General features: G+C 37.1%; 1 protein-coding gene across 1 annotated transcript; it reads right to left on the reverse strand.

Annotated features, from left to right (window-relative positions):
* Positions 1-232: 232 nt before the first annotated feature.
* LOC131621412 (uncharacterized) lies at positions 233-1,761 on the reverse strand. The gene has a single exon (XM_058892454.1). It carries the CDS (start codon positions 1,269-1,271, stop codon positions 438-440), a length of 834 nt encoding a protein of 277 aa, XP_058748437.1. The 5' UTR covers positions 1,272-1,761; the 3' UTR covers positions 233-437.
* Between the last annotated feature and the right edge of the window lie 15,238 nt (positions 1,762-16,999).

Raw genomic sequence — 16,999 nt, forward strand, 5'->3', positions numbered from 1 at the left:
TACCATGAAAATACAGAAGCTAGGATTCCTAGCTTTTGGTAGACGCGCGTTTGGAGTCATTTTTGACGCGGAAACAAAGACACACTAACTTGTTTTGAATTTTAGAATTCAAAGCGTATTTTTCAATGTTTGAATTCTATCTTTAAATATAATCAATTCAGAGCGTATAAACTCGTTAACTAATTAGTTCTAAATTTTAATCTACAATAACAATTACATGCAATAATCACAATTTAAAATCATAACTAACTAGCATCTTTAGAACCATTTTGAAGAACATGTCTCTATGCATTCTATATGTTGGCAAACCATGATCAAATTTGCAGCATATTAACCATAACAATCATTCAAGAACACACATAATAGAGGTCCATAATCAAAATTAATTTAACATAAGGTAAAAAATATAATTACCAAACAGTCCTAAATGTATGAATCTAATGCACCATAGATGAATTTTCAAGTGATTTGAACATTGTAGGAGAAGATGTCAAAGGAAGAACCTGAGAAGAACTCTGTGGCAAACACTGCTGAATCTGCTTCCTTTCTGTTTCTCTTTTAGAGGACTTTTCAACTTCAACTTCATGACTCTCTTCAACTTCCTTTCTTTTAGATTCTTCCATCAATCTCCTATACAACTTCTCTTCCGCATCTCTCAAAAACTTGAACTTCGGAGGCGGCGAAGATCTAAACCTGTTAAATTCCGATTCGGCCGAGGCTTCGAAAAGCGGATTATTGAACCCTTGATGCTTATAAGAATCAAGAGAATCCACAGAACACTTCAAAGGAGACAAACCAAAAGGGGTTTCAATAAAATCACTCAAACTCTTAGTTCTAGACCCTTTTCGGCTTCTTCCACATTTCGATTTCCCATCTTCAGATTCCAAATCTTCCTTTGTTTCTTCTGTGATTGTGAAGAGAAATCTTGGTGGGCCAGGGAGATTATGCAACCTCATCAATTCAAGCTCCAAGCTTTCCTCACCAGAGGGTTTCAAAAGCAAATCTTTGCCTTCAACACCCAATTCTATGTCCTGTTCATGATTTGAGGTTTCTATGTTCCTACTAGTGTTTGTTACATCTAAAGAACATGGTGTTTTCTTCCAACACCCCCAATAAAACACCCCTTTTGTGAAACCACCTTGTTCCATTTCAATATCTATGTGTGTTCTTCTCTTTTTCCACCATAAAAAATAGAAAATTTGTGCAAATATCAAGAGTATAAGAAACCCAAAAACAAGACTTAAGGTAACACATAAACTAACAATAGACATGGTCTTTTTTTTCAATGGAAATTTCACATCATATCAAGCAAAAAATTGAAGGATATGAAAAACTTCGGAGTAATTAAGGAGGTATATATATATATATATATATATCCGACAAGAAATCTAAGTAGTACCTAGGAGTAAGCTAAAATCAAAACCACAAAAGGATGGACCATGCAACTTCTTCAAATGAAGGACAAAGGTGAATCAATGAATGAGTTTCTTCTATATCTTGAAACTTAAGTTTAAAGATATTGGTACACTATTTTTCAAGGCCTATCTTAACTAATTGGGATTTTTGTTCTAAAGGGAAAGTCTTGCCTTAGAAGTAGAGGGCATGACTTATGAGTTGTGTGACTTGACAATATGTCATGAAAACGAGGAAACCCAGAAGATAGAGCCACAAAAACTTATAGACATAATAATAAAGTAAGTATCACTATCTAAGGAAAAGAAATTAAATATATTTTGATGGAAAAAGGGATAGGTTAAAAAGAGAGGGCTTTTGTGGTGTTGTGTTGGGTTTGGTAATAGTTTTGTAAAAATTGGATGGAATTGGAGAGCACGTCACATGGGTTGGTAAAGGCGTGTGTGTCACTATTGTTAATGAAGAGCCAAGATATATATTGAGAAGAAAAAAAAGTCACTTGTTCACTTATTGATTTGTGTAAGTTTATGTAAATAAGATTGATTGGTTGGTTTGATACAACTTTGAAGTGAGTGTATTTAGAAATAAATTTTAAGGAAAATTTTAAGGATGGACTAATATTGATATTGATATTTGATTGTGTATAATACGGATAGTTCGGATTCTGCAAGGTTGTATGATTTTTTTAGAATATTTTGGTAGTGTTTAGGGATAGTTCATGCAGAGTGGTGAAAAATTATGTATAATAGTTTTTACAAAAACTATAGATCTTCTTCTCAATTTTAAGACTGAGATATTTAGAGAGACTTTTTAGGGCGGGCTAGTGTTGCATGCGCATTAAAAGTAAGTTTTACCATTGTCGTATCTAGAGAGATCGGTGGTTTTAAAGACTGTTCAACAATTTTTAAAATTTTAAGTAGAGAAAAGGGTTGTGTATTGGTTCTTATGCGTGAAAGTAAATAACATAAATTAAATGACAAAAAGTAAAATAGTGATTTTGGCTCTAACAGTAAAAAAAGCCTGCTAGTGGTAGATTTCGTCGTTACGTATTAATCTTGCACGCTCATAGGTTAGTAATATGCACATATTCTCAGCTATTGATATTATCACTTGTTTCTCTAATTTGTATATCTTCTCAGTCTTAACGCCGTGAGATCAGTGCATTATCTAATAGTTTGATAAATCGGTAATTAACCAATGCAGAACATTAAGTTCCAATAATTATAAAGCACTAAGACTCCACAACGATCCTACATTACATGTGACTATTTAATCAAACCCTGTCTCTAGGCGCTAACATCCAATAGATGATTATCTTGGATCTAGTAATGACAAGCACCTCCCGATGTCAACTAACCCATGAAAACATGTTTTAGATAGCAAAACTAAAAATAAGCATTAAGATTAAAGAGTCATCAATATTAAAGCATGAGTAGAATTACATATAACGCCATCACCTATTTAGTACATGAATATAATGAATACATCTAACCCTTAACAAAGAGATTTTAACCACGCCTACTCATGGTCAACGTAACACCAGGTAACTCCGGGATGCCAACCTTGGTAGTGTGATCTTTGTAACGCCCGTTAATTTAATTAATTATTTAATTAAATTATTTTTGAATTATTTGTTGAAATGTTGTGAAATATTGTGATAAGTTGCTATGTTGTTATTAGTTGATTATTTAGTTAATTTGTAGTAGCCGTAATATTGGAATAGTTATGAGATTAATTGTTGCGCTTGTTTAAGTGGTTGGTTGTAGTAAAGGTGGGGTGTGGAAGTTAGGCCCAATGGAAATAATAAAATAATAAGGTTTGGTTAAATAAGGAGAATTATGTTAATTAGAATTTTTGAAAGAAGGGTTTGTAGAATTAACCGTAAGAAAGTTGCAGAAGAGGAAAAGAGGCAAAAGTTGGAAGTTAGGGCAAAAGGCTTTAATCAGTAGAAAGTTATAGAGCAACCTTCAATCCAAGGTAAGAGTGGGGTTCTGACTCTATAATGGGAATGGATATTATGTAGGGACTTGGGTTGTGTAGAATTATTGCCTTGGACGTATAATTGTTGTAACAGTGTCTGAATTTGTGTGATGCTATGTCGTGGTTGTTTTCTGAATTGTCTGTCATGTGTTTTATATTTTTTTTCCATGTCTGCATAATTAACATACATGATGTTCATATTCTATAATTGAAGTTGATAAAGATGATAATTAAATTAATCGATTTTGTTATTATGTTGCCCTGTGTTGTTCAATGTTGTGTTGGTTTGAGACTTAGACTGTAATCGATGGTATTATTCTGACTGTTGTGATTCTCCGTTAGAAATTGAAGCAGACTGGAGTATGCGTGAAACACGATGTGTTGAGGGGCACAGGTGCAAGGTACCGAGCGGCACCCTAAGGAAGATCATGTGTCGAGGGGCATGCAAGACTGTGAGTATGCCGACTGGAACAGAAGGTTGTGCCGAGGGGCACAGTGCTCTCCTAGCGTTGTTAGATTTTCCTTGGTCTGTTAATTAAGAATTATTATAACCAATATAGACATAATCAAGCTGGTTGAATAAGATACAGAAGGTTACTCATATATTAGTAACAGAGATTTTGTAACAAGAGGAAATATTAGAGAATAGCATAACTTATTAGCAGTAAATGAATAGCAGAGTTAATAAGTTACAAAGTTGGTTTATGACATAATTAATATTAAAGTAACAAAGCCACTAGTAATATATATATATATATATATATTATAACAAAGTTAGTATTAATGTTATAACAAAGATAACCTGAGGCAAAGCATCTTAAAGATTACAGACCTATAGCATGCTACTCTGTAGTGTATAAGATCTACTCAAATATTCTTACCTCAAGAATGGCTAAAGTCATTGGGACAATTGTTAGCAAAACCTAAGCTGCTTTCATACCTAGCCAGCAAATCCACAAACACATCTTATTGGCTCATGAGCTCATCAAAGGCTATAATAGAAAGCATGGTACCCCTAGGAACATGATCCAGCTTGACCTCCAGAAAGCATATGACATGCTCAACTAGCAGGCTCTTAAGACTATTCTGAAAGAGATAGGTTTTCCTGAACAGTTTGTGACTTGGGTAATGAATGGTGTAACTACCGTGTCTTACAAATTCAATATTAATGGAGAACACTCTAGATTGATGAAGGCTGAAAGAGGGATTAGACAGGGAGATCCTATCTCCCCTCTCCTCTTTATGCTTGTTATGGAGTATATGAGCAGGTTATTATGGAAGATGCAGGAGAATCCAAAGTTCAACCACCATGCCAAGTGTAAGAAGCTCAATCTCACACATCTTACATTTGTTGATGACATCCTTCTCTTTTCTAGAGGGGATGTTGGATCTGTGGAGCTGCTGATGACTACCCTACAGGAATTCTCTAATTCCACTAGTTTGGTTGTAAATCCAGCAAAATGCTTTGTCTATATGGGTGTTGTGGATGGTAAAATCAAGGATCAGATCATGTAGACAACAGGTTTCAATGTGGGACAGATGCCTTTCAGGTATTTAGGAGTCCCTTTGTCAAGAAAAAAACTATCTCTTAATTACTATTTGCCTCTTATTGATAAAATTCTTAGAAAGATCCACCATTGGAGCACCAAACTGTTGAGTTTTGCTGGAAGAGTACAACTTGTTAATGATGTGAGTTTTGGCATTGCAAACTATTGGCTCCAATGTTTCCCAATCCCTAAGAATGTTATCAAGAAAATAAATAGTATTTGCAGAACATTTGTTTGGACAGGTGGCAGTGTTACTAGTAGAAATAGCCCTATTGCCTGGAAGGATGTTTGCAAACCTAAATTAAAAGGAGGCATGAACATCATTGATCTCGAGTGTTGGAACAAAGTAACAATGACAAAGCTTTTGTGGGACTTGAGGAAGAAAACTGACAATCTTTGGGTACTCTGGCTGCATACCTATTACATCAAAGGGCAGAACTTGATGAACATAGAGGTGAGGAAAGATACTACCTGGATTGTTAAAGGGATATTGAAGGCCAGACTGAACATTGATGCTTGCCGCAATAGTTGGCAGCAGATGGTGATGGCAGACAAGTTCAAGATGGGAAGATTCTACAAAGAATTGATGCAAAGCTACAATAATGTTGACTGGTATGTTATCTTTGCAGGAAATATGAAAAGACCGAGGGCTCTTTTCTTCCTATGGCTCGCGTGTCATAGAAGTTTGGCCACTAGGGATAGACTAGCAAAGTTTGGGATCATCAGTGAAACTCAGTGTTGTTTCTGCAGTGAAGTAGAGACTATAGATCACTTGTTTTATAGTTGTAGTATGATGAAGCTTATTTGGACTGATATCTTGAAATGGATCAATGTTGATCATGTGCCATTGGATTGGAATCAGGAGCCATGCTGGCTCATTCAGAGTGGTAAAGGCAAAGGCATGAAAGCCAAACTGTTAAAGATGGTTGCGGCTGAGACCTTGTACTATTGCTGGAAATACCGAGATGATACATGTTTTGGAAATCCGCAAACTGTCGATAGAGTTGTGAATAACATACAGGAGTTTATTATACATAGAGGATGGAATTATAGGAAGTATAGAGAACATATAGCTAATCTTTTGATGTAATTGTTTCATTAGAGTTGGTTGGATCCTTGTGATCACTTTTGTACCTAACTGTTTTTTTATTTATAATAAAATTTTATTGATTCAAAAAAAAAAAAAGATAACCTGTTAGTGGTGGTAACCTACACAGGTAGTAATAATAATTTACAAAACTAGTTTAATTAAAGTAGCAGAGAACTAGTATTAAGAGGTATCAGTATAGAGTTAGTATAATTTTTAGCAGAGTATTAATAAATAGCAGAATCGGTTCATAACAGAGTTGATAATACTTTATAACCGAGTTGATATTAATATAGAAGAATAAGTAAATAAAATAGCATAGATACTAGTAGCAGAGAACATAATAATTGTGGAGTAGTAATTATTGAAGTAATAGAAGAGCATATGCAGTAGAAATAGGCTGACAGTAGAAGTTGATTGTATAAGAATTAACAGGAAACTATTAGTAGTAAAACACTGACTAAGAAGTACCTAGTAGACACTAGTAGTATTAGTAGGACTTGTTAATGATAGTATTAGCATATAAAAATTATTGTAATAATGATGTTGTTAATTTGGGAAGTTGCAGGTGGTGTTGTTATAGTTGTTATGTTATGGTCGTTGATAAGTGTTGTTGTTATTATTATGTTGCCTCTAATTATTGACAAACATTAAGTTGTAGGATTATAATAAGGGTTGATATGTTGTGGGCTTATTCCCAATGCTGAATCGTTGTTATGTTGTGGTTGTGCCTATTTATTGGAAAGACTAAGTTGTAGGCTTATGACCAGTGTTGATTTGTTGTTGAGTTGATGTTGAATTGTTGTTATTGTGTTCAAAATGTTGTCGCATACATAGCATATTAACTTGGGAGCTTATGCTCGGTAAGTTGGCCTGGATTGGCAGGATTTGAAGTTGAAGGCTTATGCCTTGTTGATGCTTCTATTAATTGGCAAATATTAAGTTGGGGGTTTTGCTCCGCTGATACCACATGCATGTGCATCGTAATGAGTCGCATTTCAAGTGCATTTTTGAGTTGTTGTGATGATGAGATAGTTGTCATATTGTGTTGATGATATCGTTGTGAAGCTGAAATAGTCGTTATGTTTTGTTGATGATTATGTTGTTATAAATGTTGTTTAAAGGTTGTGAAGTGGTGATTTTGCATGAGCTGATTCTAATATAGTATTTATCATACATCCGATTATATTGTTTGATATCTCACCCCTTTGTTAGAATCCAAAATGTGGATATTTGTTGATAAACTTTTGTGGTATTTTGATAACTTTTCTCATTACTTTTCTATTTAATTTCGGTTCGTAATAGTGTAAATAAATAAAATCGAGTTTAGTAGTAAGTATAGTATTTTTTAAGCTTTTCTTATGTTTTTTGTAGGTTCTATGCATTTTGGCAAGTAATAGGAGGTAAGGATGCAATTTGGAGCAAGTTTGGAGGCTTAATGAAGAAGTTTGGTTCAGCAAGGGCCGCTCAGCGGCCACTAAGCGCGCTTTCCAGGGGCGAAAGGAAAATTTGTGCTCAGCAAGTCCCGCTTAGCGGCCTCAGCCCGCTTAGCGGTCTCCAGCGTGGAAGCAGATATTTTTGGTGCTCCGCTTAGCGGCAGTCTGGGCACTAAGCGGCGGTACTTTTTCAAGTGGCTACTTTTAGGCACTTAGAGATATTTTTTTGAGGATCCTTATCTTGTTCTATTCATTGTTACCAACCATACACTCTAGGGCAAGAGAAGAGGAGAGAAAAACTCATAAATCTTCAAGATTTCTCAAGCATTTTTCTTCATCATCTTTGAATTTCTATGCTAGGAGGTCTTGTGTTGATGTTTGTTGTTGAAGCTATGGATAGCTAAACTCCTCATGTGTCAAGATTAGAGGTAGTTAGCTTGTAGAGTATGTATTTAGCTTGATCTTTTGTATATGAACCTTGTTGGTGATTAATATATGGTGAATATCTTTGTATTCATGTTTATATGTTGTTTTGATACACTATTGAGAGATATGTTTCAAATCTTGACCAAAAGGGTATTCATCTATCAACAATCAAACTCTAGAGATAGATTTGTGAGTTGATAATCACTTGTATCAAACTTAAAGGTTATTATGTCAACTGTCGGCATGAGAGATCATCTGACGGTTAATATAATAACAATCACGACACTGCTTTAGAGATAAACAGTATCGAGAGGATACGTGATTGTATTAATCATTGATATGTTCATATACATGATCATCAACTCTCCCCAACTTTGACCTTTGTTTGTCCTCAAACAAGAACAACTCAACAAGCACAAACAAAATAGTATTTACAAGGTTAGCAACATAAAGAGAATGGTTCAAACTTGACTTACATGCATGCTCCATAACCATCCCTTGCTTGTACAAGATCAAAACATGAATATGAGCTAGGTTCTAAATACAAACACTTCACCACACTTGCATTTATCAAAATGATGTTCAAACTTGAATCACCTACAATCACTTCAAAAATGAAGGACAAAGTGCTATAATCATGCTAGCACAAAGGACTTATCACTCTCCCTAGCAATTGTGCACATTCAAGACAATTCATACATTCATCTAAACTAAGTACCCAAAATGATAGAAACAAAGATCACGAGGGCTTTTTCGGTTGTAACTTGGCTCGGTTCCAAACAAGTGACATTTCTACAAGGCCAATGAATCAAAAAGGGACAATTGCATGAAGAGCATTTATTCAATCACACTATTTACACAAACTTTCTTATTTCTCCCTTTTGACTTAACAACACTACAATGCATTCTTTCTTTTGTCTTTTGATTTTTCAATTCATTGAACTTTTTCTTTTCTTTTTCATATTATTCTTTTTCTTTTTGAATGCATTGTTCTATTATACCACCATTTCCTTTCTTTCTTTTTCTCAAGTAAACTCCTCTCTCCCCAACTTTAAACAATTCAACAATTCAACACAATTATGCTCTTCATTTAAGGTTTAAGTGTAATTGGGTTAAGTGTCTACCAAAGAAAATATTTTCCAAGTGAGTCAAAAGTTTTCTTTATTTGCTTTTCTTCAACAAACTTAATAAGGGAATACTTACTAGCTTGTCGGTTCTCATTCGACTCACTTGGCAACATCAAAATTTAAGGCTCAAAATTGGTTTCAATTGATCACACTCTCACATGTGGCCTTTTGGAAGGTGGTTTTTCTCGTATTACACAAAAAATTGCCTCGATCACTTCTAAGTTCTAACACTTTAAACAAAGCAGATTAAGCATGAATTATCCCAGTTAACACCAATTGCTAGCACACACAAAAGTTTCTAGTACACAATGGAAAGTCCTCTCACTTATGTAGTTATGTCCTAACTTGATTCAAATATGAACAAAATCTTTCAAATGTAAAGTGATGACAAGTTTTTGTATAAAGCACCTAAATCATATTCACACTAATATCTACAAAGCAAGAAAATCGTTACCTTAGCATGCACCGCATCAAGAGCATTATCATCACCATCCAACTTTGATGTTACCACTCTTTGATGAGATTTTGCTTGCTTGAGTTTTTTTCTATTCATCACAAGGACAAACAACAAAAAATTTCTTATAATTACTAATATTATGTTCAAACATAATTACTACTATTATATTATTAGTACTATTATAATATTACTAGCACTACTTATTATATTTACTATAACTATATTATATAACTACACAAACTTAACACTATAATAAAAACACAAAATATAACACACACCTAATATGATATAATATATTAGAGACAAATTGCCAATGGCAAATGCCTCAAAGATGTCTTAGTAGCACCATTTGCTACTTCATTACAACAAAACAAAACACATCCCTAAGGATGGTAACAAAATAATCCAACAACTAACTATTCAACGGAAAATTAAAGTACTAGTAAACAAACACAATAAAACATAACAACATCACCAAAAGGTATGCATCATCACTCATCACCATCGTCCTCTTCTTCGTGATTTCCTTCATCACCTACTTCTTCATTATCTCCTCCCCCATTCCTAAAGAATGGCCTATCCTCCGGATAGTTACAAATGGCCTCATACTGCTCATTTGTAGTAAAAGATGTCACACTGGAAGGATCGCTCATCTTCAGGTACAAGCGGTGCAAAGAGTCATGAATGGTAGCCTCCGACCTGCGCAAAGCATCCATATAATCCCAACTATACCTGCAAGCCATTTGCTGATTATACCTTGCTTGGCCGGCAGGAGGAGCTACTGCTTCAGGTTGTGGTTGAAAACGACCCCTTCCCCGTGGAGAACAAAACCGAGCAACATAACTCTCATCCACCTTGCTAGTAATAGCCATCTGAACCTCATCTGGAATCTCCACCCTAGCCCTCCTGCACAATCCCATAATCAAAGCAGGATAAGGAAGTTGACCAGCAAGTCGACTCCCTAAAGAGTGCCCACTAGAAGCCACCTCTCGCATCTCCTCAGAAATAATCTGAGCAATGTCAATCTCTATACCTGTCATCATAGCAAATAACAAACAGGAGTTAGCTAAAGTGAGATCACTGTTGTGGCTCTTCGGCTTCAAGTTGTTCAGAAGCAGGGTGAGGTAGAGCTGAGCCATCTGATTCATGTTCCCTCGGTCCATCTTCACTGGTATGCCAGATGGGTTAAGAGAAAAACCACGACTCTCAAAAGAAAGAGTCTCTGCTACTTCATACATATTCCACTGCCTTGCTCTATGTATCCTTGCATACTCACACCCATTTTCAGGAAGGGCTAATGGATCACCAAGATAAGAACTAATGGCAGCCCGGTTGAATGAAATGACTCTCCCCCTCACGAATGTTTTGCGCACATACTTCGTATCTTCCGTTGGCATCGCATTAGCATAAAATTCCCTCACAATATCCACATTGATACGAGTACTCGGCTGCAAAAGAACATCCCACCTACGATGATGCATGTTTTCCACAAATTGCCTATACTCCCCAGTAGGCTTGAGGTCAAAGATTTTCTCCGGTAAAATTTTTCTGCCGCACAACCGTCCAAACCACTCTTGGTGCTCAGCACTCAAAAACCTTGCACTGTCAAATTGGGGTGCTACGGGAACGGGAGCTTGTCCAGAACTAGAGCCTGGGAATCGTCCTCTTTTGCTTCGGCTTTGGCGAGAATTCATCTGCACATTACAACAAAAAGCACACCACACTGTTAAACACATAATATTGCAGAAAAACAGAGCCATTTGAGTGCATTAGACCCAACTTAGATTGACTGAACTGAACTGAACCAGAAACAGAAACATTTTTCTGTCATCAGCATCCGCCGCTTAGCGGGGTCACGGCCGCTTAGCGGCCCTGCGATTTCTCAGAAAAATTCTGCAGAAATGCAGGCTGCTAGAACTTGCTAACTCCTACACTCTCTTCACTCCTTGTGCATCAAATATGGCAACCAGTGATGAATGCAATACTAACTCTTCTTTGCCTAATCACTAAACTAACCTAATTTACACAAACTAGGGTTTTTAACACACAAATTCCAGAAATCAATTCACAAAAACAACAACTTAATCACAATCTAAACCTAAAATCTATAAATATGAACAATTCTAAACATTACCTACTACTACTACCAATTTACACAAACTTTTTCAAAGAAAATAACAAACATTTACCTTGCACACCCAAATGAAAAAGAGAATTGATGAAGATGAGTTGAAAACAAGAAATTCCTTCCAAAAATGGATGCAAAGGTTGAAAGAGGAAAAGAGGGAACTTGGAAACTTGAAAATTTGGGGAGAAATGAGGTGGCTAGGGTTTCTGGCCGCTCAGCCCCTCATAACTTGTTTCCCTTTTGAACTGGGCCGGGTCAGACCCTTTGGCCCACATTATTTTTTTTTCTGCATTTTTGTTTGGCCGCTTAGCGGTGTGATGGCCGCTTAGCGGTATCAGTAAAATGCTGTTTTTCAGCAGAATTCTCAGCAGTCTCCCAAGCCCCGATTTTTCCCGACTTTCCTAACAGTCACAACACACACAAAACATAAAATACTTACAATGTTGGGGTGCCTCCCAACTAGCGCTTTGTTTAACGTCGGTTAGCTCGACGGTCCATGGCGGCTTTACGGATCAAAAATCGGAACGGATTCCGAACTTCGATCGACTTCACCACCAAGATACGGCTTGAGTCTTTGGCCATTCACAGTCCAACTTTCATTTGTTGTCGGATTTTCAAGCACAACCGCTCCATAGTCTTTTACTTCCTTGATTCGGAACGGACCCGACCACTTCGACTTTAATTTACCCGGAAACAACTTCAATCTTGAATTAAACAATAGAACCATTTGGCCTTCTTTGAACTCCTTCTCCACAATCTTTTTATCATGATACCCCTTCACTTTCTCCTTGTAGATTTTGTTGGATTCATAGGCTTGTAATCGCAATTCTTCCATTTCAAGCAATTGCAATCTTCTCATTTCACCACTTGCCTTAGGATCAAAGTTAAGCAACTTCAAGGCCCAAAATGCCTTATGCTCCAATTCTACGGGTAAATGACAACTCTTCCCGTAAACCATTTGAAACGGAGTAAAACCAATCGGTGCCTTGTATGCCGTACGGTAAGCCCATAAAGCATCATCCAACTTTTGTGACCAATCCTTTCTTGATGAAGAAACAGTTTTTTCCAAGATTCTTTTAATTTCTCGGTTGGAAACTTCGGCTTGACCATTAGCCTGTGGATGATAAGCCGTGGTTACCTTATGCTTCACACCATATTGTTGTAAGACTTTTTCAAGTTGTGTGTTGCAAAAATGTGAGCCACCATCACTAATGAGAATCCTTGGTGTTCCAAACCTTGTGAAAATGTTTTTCTTTAAGAACTTGATTACGGTCTTTCCATCCGCCTTTGGACATGCTATTGCTTCCACCCATTTTGAAACATAATCAACCGCAACCAAAATATACTCACAACCAAAAGATGAAGGAAATGGTCCTACAAAGTCTATTCCCCAACAATCAAACACTTCCACTTCTAACATATTTGTCAATGGCATCTCATTCCTCTTACTCACTCCACCACTTCTTTGACAATTGTCACAACTTTTTGCATGCAAGTAGGCATCTTTGAATAACGTAGGCCAATAGAACCCGGATTGAAGAACTTTTGCCGCCGTTCTTTGCCCACCATAGTGTCCACCATAAGGTGAGTTATGACAATGCCACAAGATTCTCATTGCTTCTTCCCTTGTCACACATCTTCTTAACACACCATCCACACCAATTTTGAACAAGTATGGATCATCCCACACATAGAATTTGGCATCATGAAGAAACTTCTTTGTTGCACTTTTACTCCAATCTTCCGGCATCCAACCCGATGCCTTATGATTAGCCATGTCAGCAAACCACGGCCTTTCTTCCACCATGAACAACTTTTCATCCGGGAATGATTCCAAAACCTCTTCTTCTTTGTTTGTTACCTCTTCATTCACCAACCTTGATAAATGATCCGCCACCAAGTTTTCCGCTCCTTTCTTGTCTCTAATCTCTAAGTGGAATTCTTGTAGCAACAATATCCACCTAATGAGCCTTTGCTTTGAATCCGGCTTGGTAAGCAAATACTTTATCGCTGCATGGTCAGTGTAAACAACAACTTTCGAACCAATTAAATAGGACCTAAATTTTTCTAATGCATATACAATAGCTAGTAGTTCTTTTTCAGTTGTTGCATAATTAATTTGTGCTTCATTAAGAACCTTACTAGCATAATGTATAGCATGAAAAATTTTTCCTTTTCTTTGACCCAACACCGCTCCTACCGCATAATCACTAGCGTCACACATTAGTTCAAAATCAAGTTTCCAATCGGGCGCTATGATTATGGGTGCGGTGGTCAATCTTTGTTTCAATTCATTAAAAGCTAAAAGGCATGCGTTATCAAAAACAAAAGACTTATCTTTGTTGAGCAAGTTGCTCAAAGGCTTTGCAATCTTTGAAGTCCAAGAAGATAGCTTGCATACATCTTTGGAAAGTGGCCGGTGCATTACACAACCCAAACGGCATTCGCCTATAAGCAAAAATTCCAAAGGGACAAGTGAACGCCGTTTTCTCTTGATCTTCCGGATTGACCGAAATTTGGTTGTACCCGGAGTAGCCATCCAAGAAACAATAGAACTCTTGACCCGATAACCTTTCCAACATTTGGTCCATAAAAGGTAAAGGGAAGTGATCTTTCCTAGTAGCTTGGTTAAGCTTTCGGTAATCAATACACATCCTCCAACCCGTCACGGTCCTTGTCGGAATCAACTCGTTCTTTTCATTTGTGATCACGGTCATTCCTCCTTTCTTTGGTACCACTTGGACTGGACTCACCCATGCACTATCGGAAATAGGATAAATCATTCCGGCTTCCAATAGTTTCACCACTTCCTTTCTTACAACTTCTTTCATTGTAGGATTCAACCGGCGTTGAGGTTGAGCTACCGGTTTAAAATCCTCCTCCATCATAATTTTATGCATACAATAGGCCGGACAAATTCCTTTTAGATCGGAAAGAACCCATCCTATCGCCTCCTTGTTAGCTTTCAACACATGAATTAATTTCTCTTCCTCCTTTTTAGACAATGAACCACTAATTATCACCGGCTTCTTACCACCTTCTTCAAGAAAAACATATTTAAAATGGGGCGGTAACATCTTCAATTCTAATTTGGTTTCTTCCACCTTTGGCTCATCTTTCAACTCCTCCATCTTTGCTTCAAAAGGACTTATCTCTTCAAAAACATCAAGATCTCGCAAACACTCTTCAATCTCTTTTTCTTCTTCTTCATTGAGAACATCAAGAGCTTTGGTTAATATTTTCTCAAGAGGATTGAACACATGAGCTCTACTTTCAACTTGCATGATAACTTCCTCCATAGCATCAATTCTAAAACAATCACTTGTATCATTTGGATGTTTCATTGCTTCCGAGAGATCAAAACACACTTCCTCATCTTGGAACCTCAATTTCATCAAACCATCATCAATGTCTATCATCATCCTTGCCGTCTTCATAAAAGGTCTTCCTAGAATCAACGGGGTATCAACATCTTCCTCCATATCAATAACAACAAAATCAACCGGAAAGAAGAACTTGTCAACTTTCACCAGTAAATCTTCCGCTATCCCAAAAGGCATAGTTGTAGACTTATCGGCTAATTGAAGTGTCATTCTTGTATTTTTCATATCAACAATGCCTAACCTCTTAACCATGGATAAAGGAATCAAATTGATACTTGAACCCGTGTCAACCAAACCTCTTCCAATATGAATGTCACCAATAGTAACCGGCAAAGTAACTCTTCCTGGATCTCTTTCCTTCCTTGGTAAAGTACTTTGAATGATGGCACTACATTTAGCATCTAGGACAACCGTTTCGGGCTCAGTGTAACTTCTTTTCTTTGTGAGGATGTCCTTCATAAACTTGGCATATTTTGGCATTTGCTCTAAAGCTTCACCAAAAGGAATATTAATTTGCAATTGCCTAAATATGTCAAGAAAACGAGCATATTGCCTCTCATTATCTTTCTTCGAAGGCGCACGAGGGTAAGGTAAATTACGAACGGGAGGACTCATAACTTTCTTCTTTCCTTCTTTAATCTTTCTCTTTTTCTCTCTATTTTTTTCTTTTTCTTCCTCACTTTTTTCTTCACTCTCATTTTCAACTAAGACTCCCTCATTTTTCTTTGGTTCTACTTCACTTTCCACCTCTTTCTCCTTTTCCATCCTAACTTCCTCCTCCTCATCTTCCTTCTCCACTTCACTTTCAAGCACCCTCCCACTCCTAGTTACAACCGCTTTGCAATGCTCCTTAGGATTGGTTTGAGTGTTTGTCGTGAATGATGGTCCGGTTTGCTTCTCGGCGAGTTGTTTCGCAAGTTGGCCGACTTGAGTCTCTAAATTCTTTATAGCCGCTTCATTACTCTTTTGATTTGCCATTGATGCTTGCATGAATTGATTTAGAGACTCCTCCAACTTTGAAGGCTTGTCTTGAGAAGGTGGTTGTTGTTGATAAGGACTTTGTCTTTGTTGATAATTATCTTGTCTCCACCCTTGGCTATATTGTGGTGCATTATGCCTTTGTTGGTATCCACCTTGGTTTTGGTAAGGAGCTTGTCTTTGTTGATAGCCTCCTTGATTTTGATTCGCCATGTAATTCACTTCATTCACCGGTGGACAATATCCGGTAGGGTGGTCTCCACTACAAAGCTCACACGAAGCAACTTGTTTGTTCTTGTTAGGATCATGTAATTCCTTGAGTTGTTGAGGTAACCTTGCCATTTGTTTTGTAAGCTCCTCCACTTGTTGAGAAAGAAGCTTGTTCTGAGCTAGAATAGCATCATTGGTTCCTAATTCAATAAGTCCCGGTTTCTTTTGAACAACTCCTCGATTATGTGTCACCTGATGATCATTCCTGGCCATTTTCTCAATTATCTCTATGGCCTCCTCTGCTGTCTTAGCCATCAAGGAACCTCCAGCAGTAGCATCTAAAAGAAGCTTCGGTTGTGGTTGTAAGCCATTACGAAAAATGTGAATCTGGGTGAGTTCATCAAAGCCATGACTCGGACATTTTCTCAACATTGACTTATACCTTTCCCATGCTTCATTAAGAGTTTCATTCACACCTTGAGAGAACACTGAAATTGCTGTTTTTGCTTCAAGTAACCGTGACTGAGGGAAGAACCTATCAAGAAACTTTTCTTCTAACTCATTCCAATTTGTCATGGTTTGAGTGGGTTGGTCTAGATACCAATCCTTTGCTTTGCCGATCAAGGAGTGAGGGAATAACCTCTTAAACACCTGCTCTTCCTCTCTTTCAGGGGCTCCGACTGCTCCAGCAATTTCATAAAACTTTGTCAAGTGTGTATATGGGTCCTCATGGTCAAGACCTGCAAAGGGACTAGCATAAAGTAGCTGAAGAATGCCAGTCTTCATTTCAGAATTTCTTGCATTGTTGTCATTTCGTGCAAACTGGG

The sequence above is a fragment of the Vicia villosa genome, unplaced genomic scaffold, assembly GCF_029867415.1.
Source record: "Vicia villosa cultivar HV-30 ecotype Madison, WI unplaced genomic scaffold, Vvil1.0 ctg.000004F_1_1_1, whole genome shotgun sequence".
In the NCBI taxonomy this organism is placed as follows: Eukaryota; Viridiplantae; Streptophyta; class Magnoliopsida; order Fabales; family Fabaceae; genus Vicia; species Vicia villosa.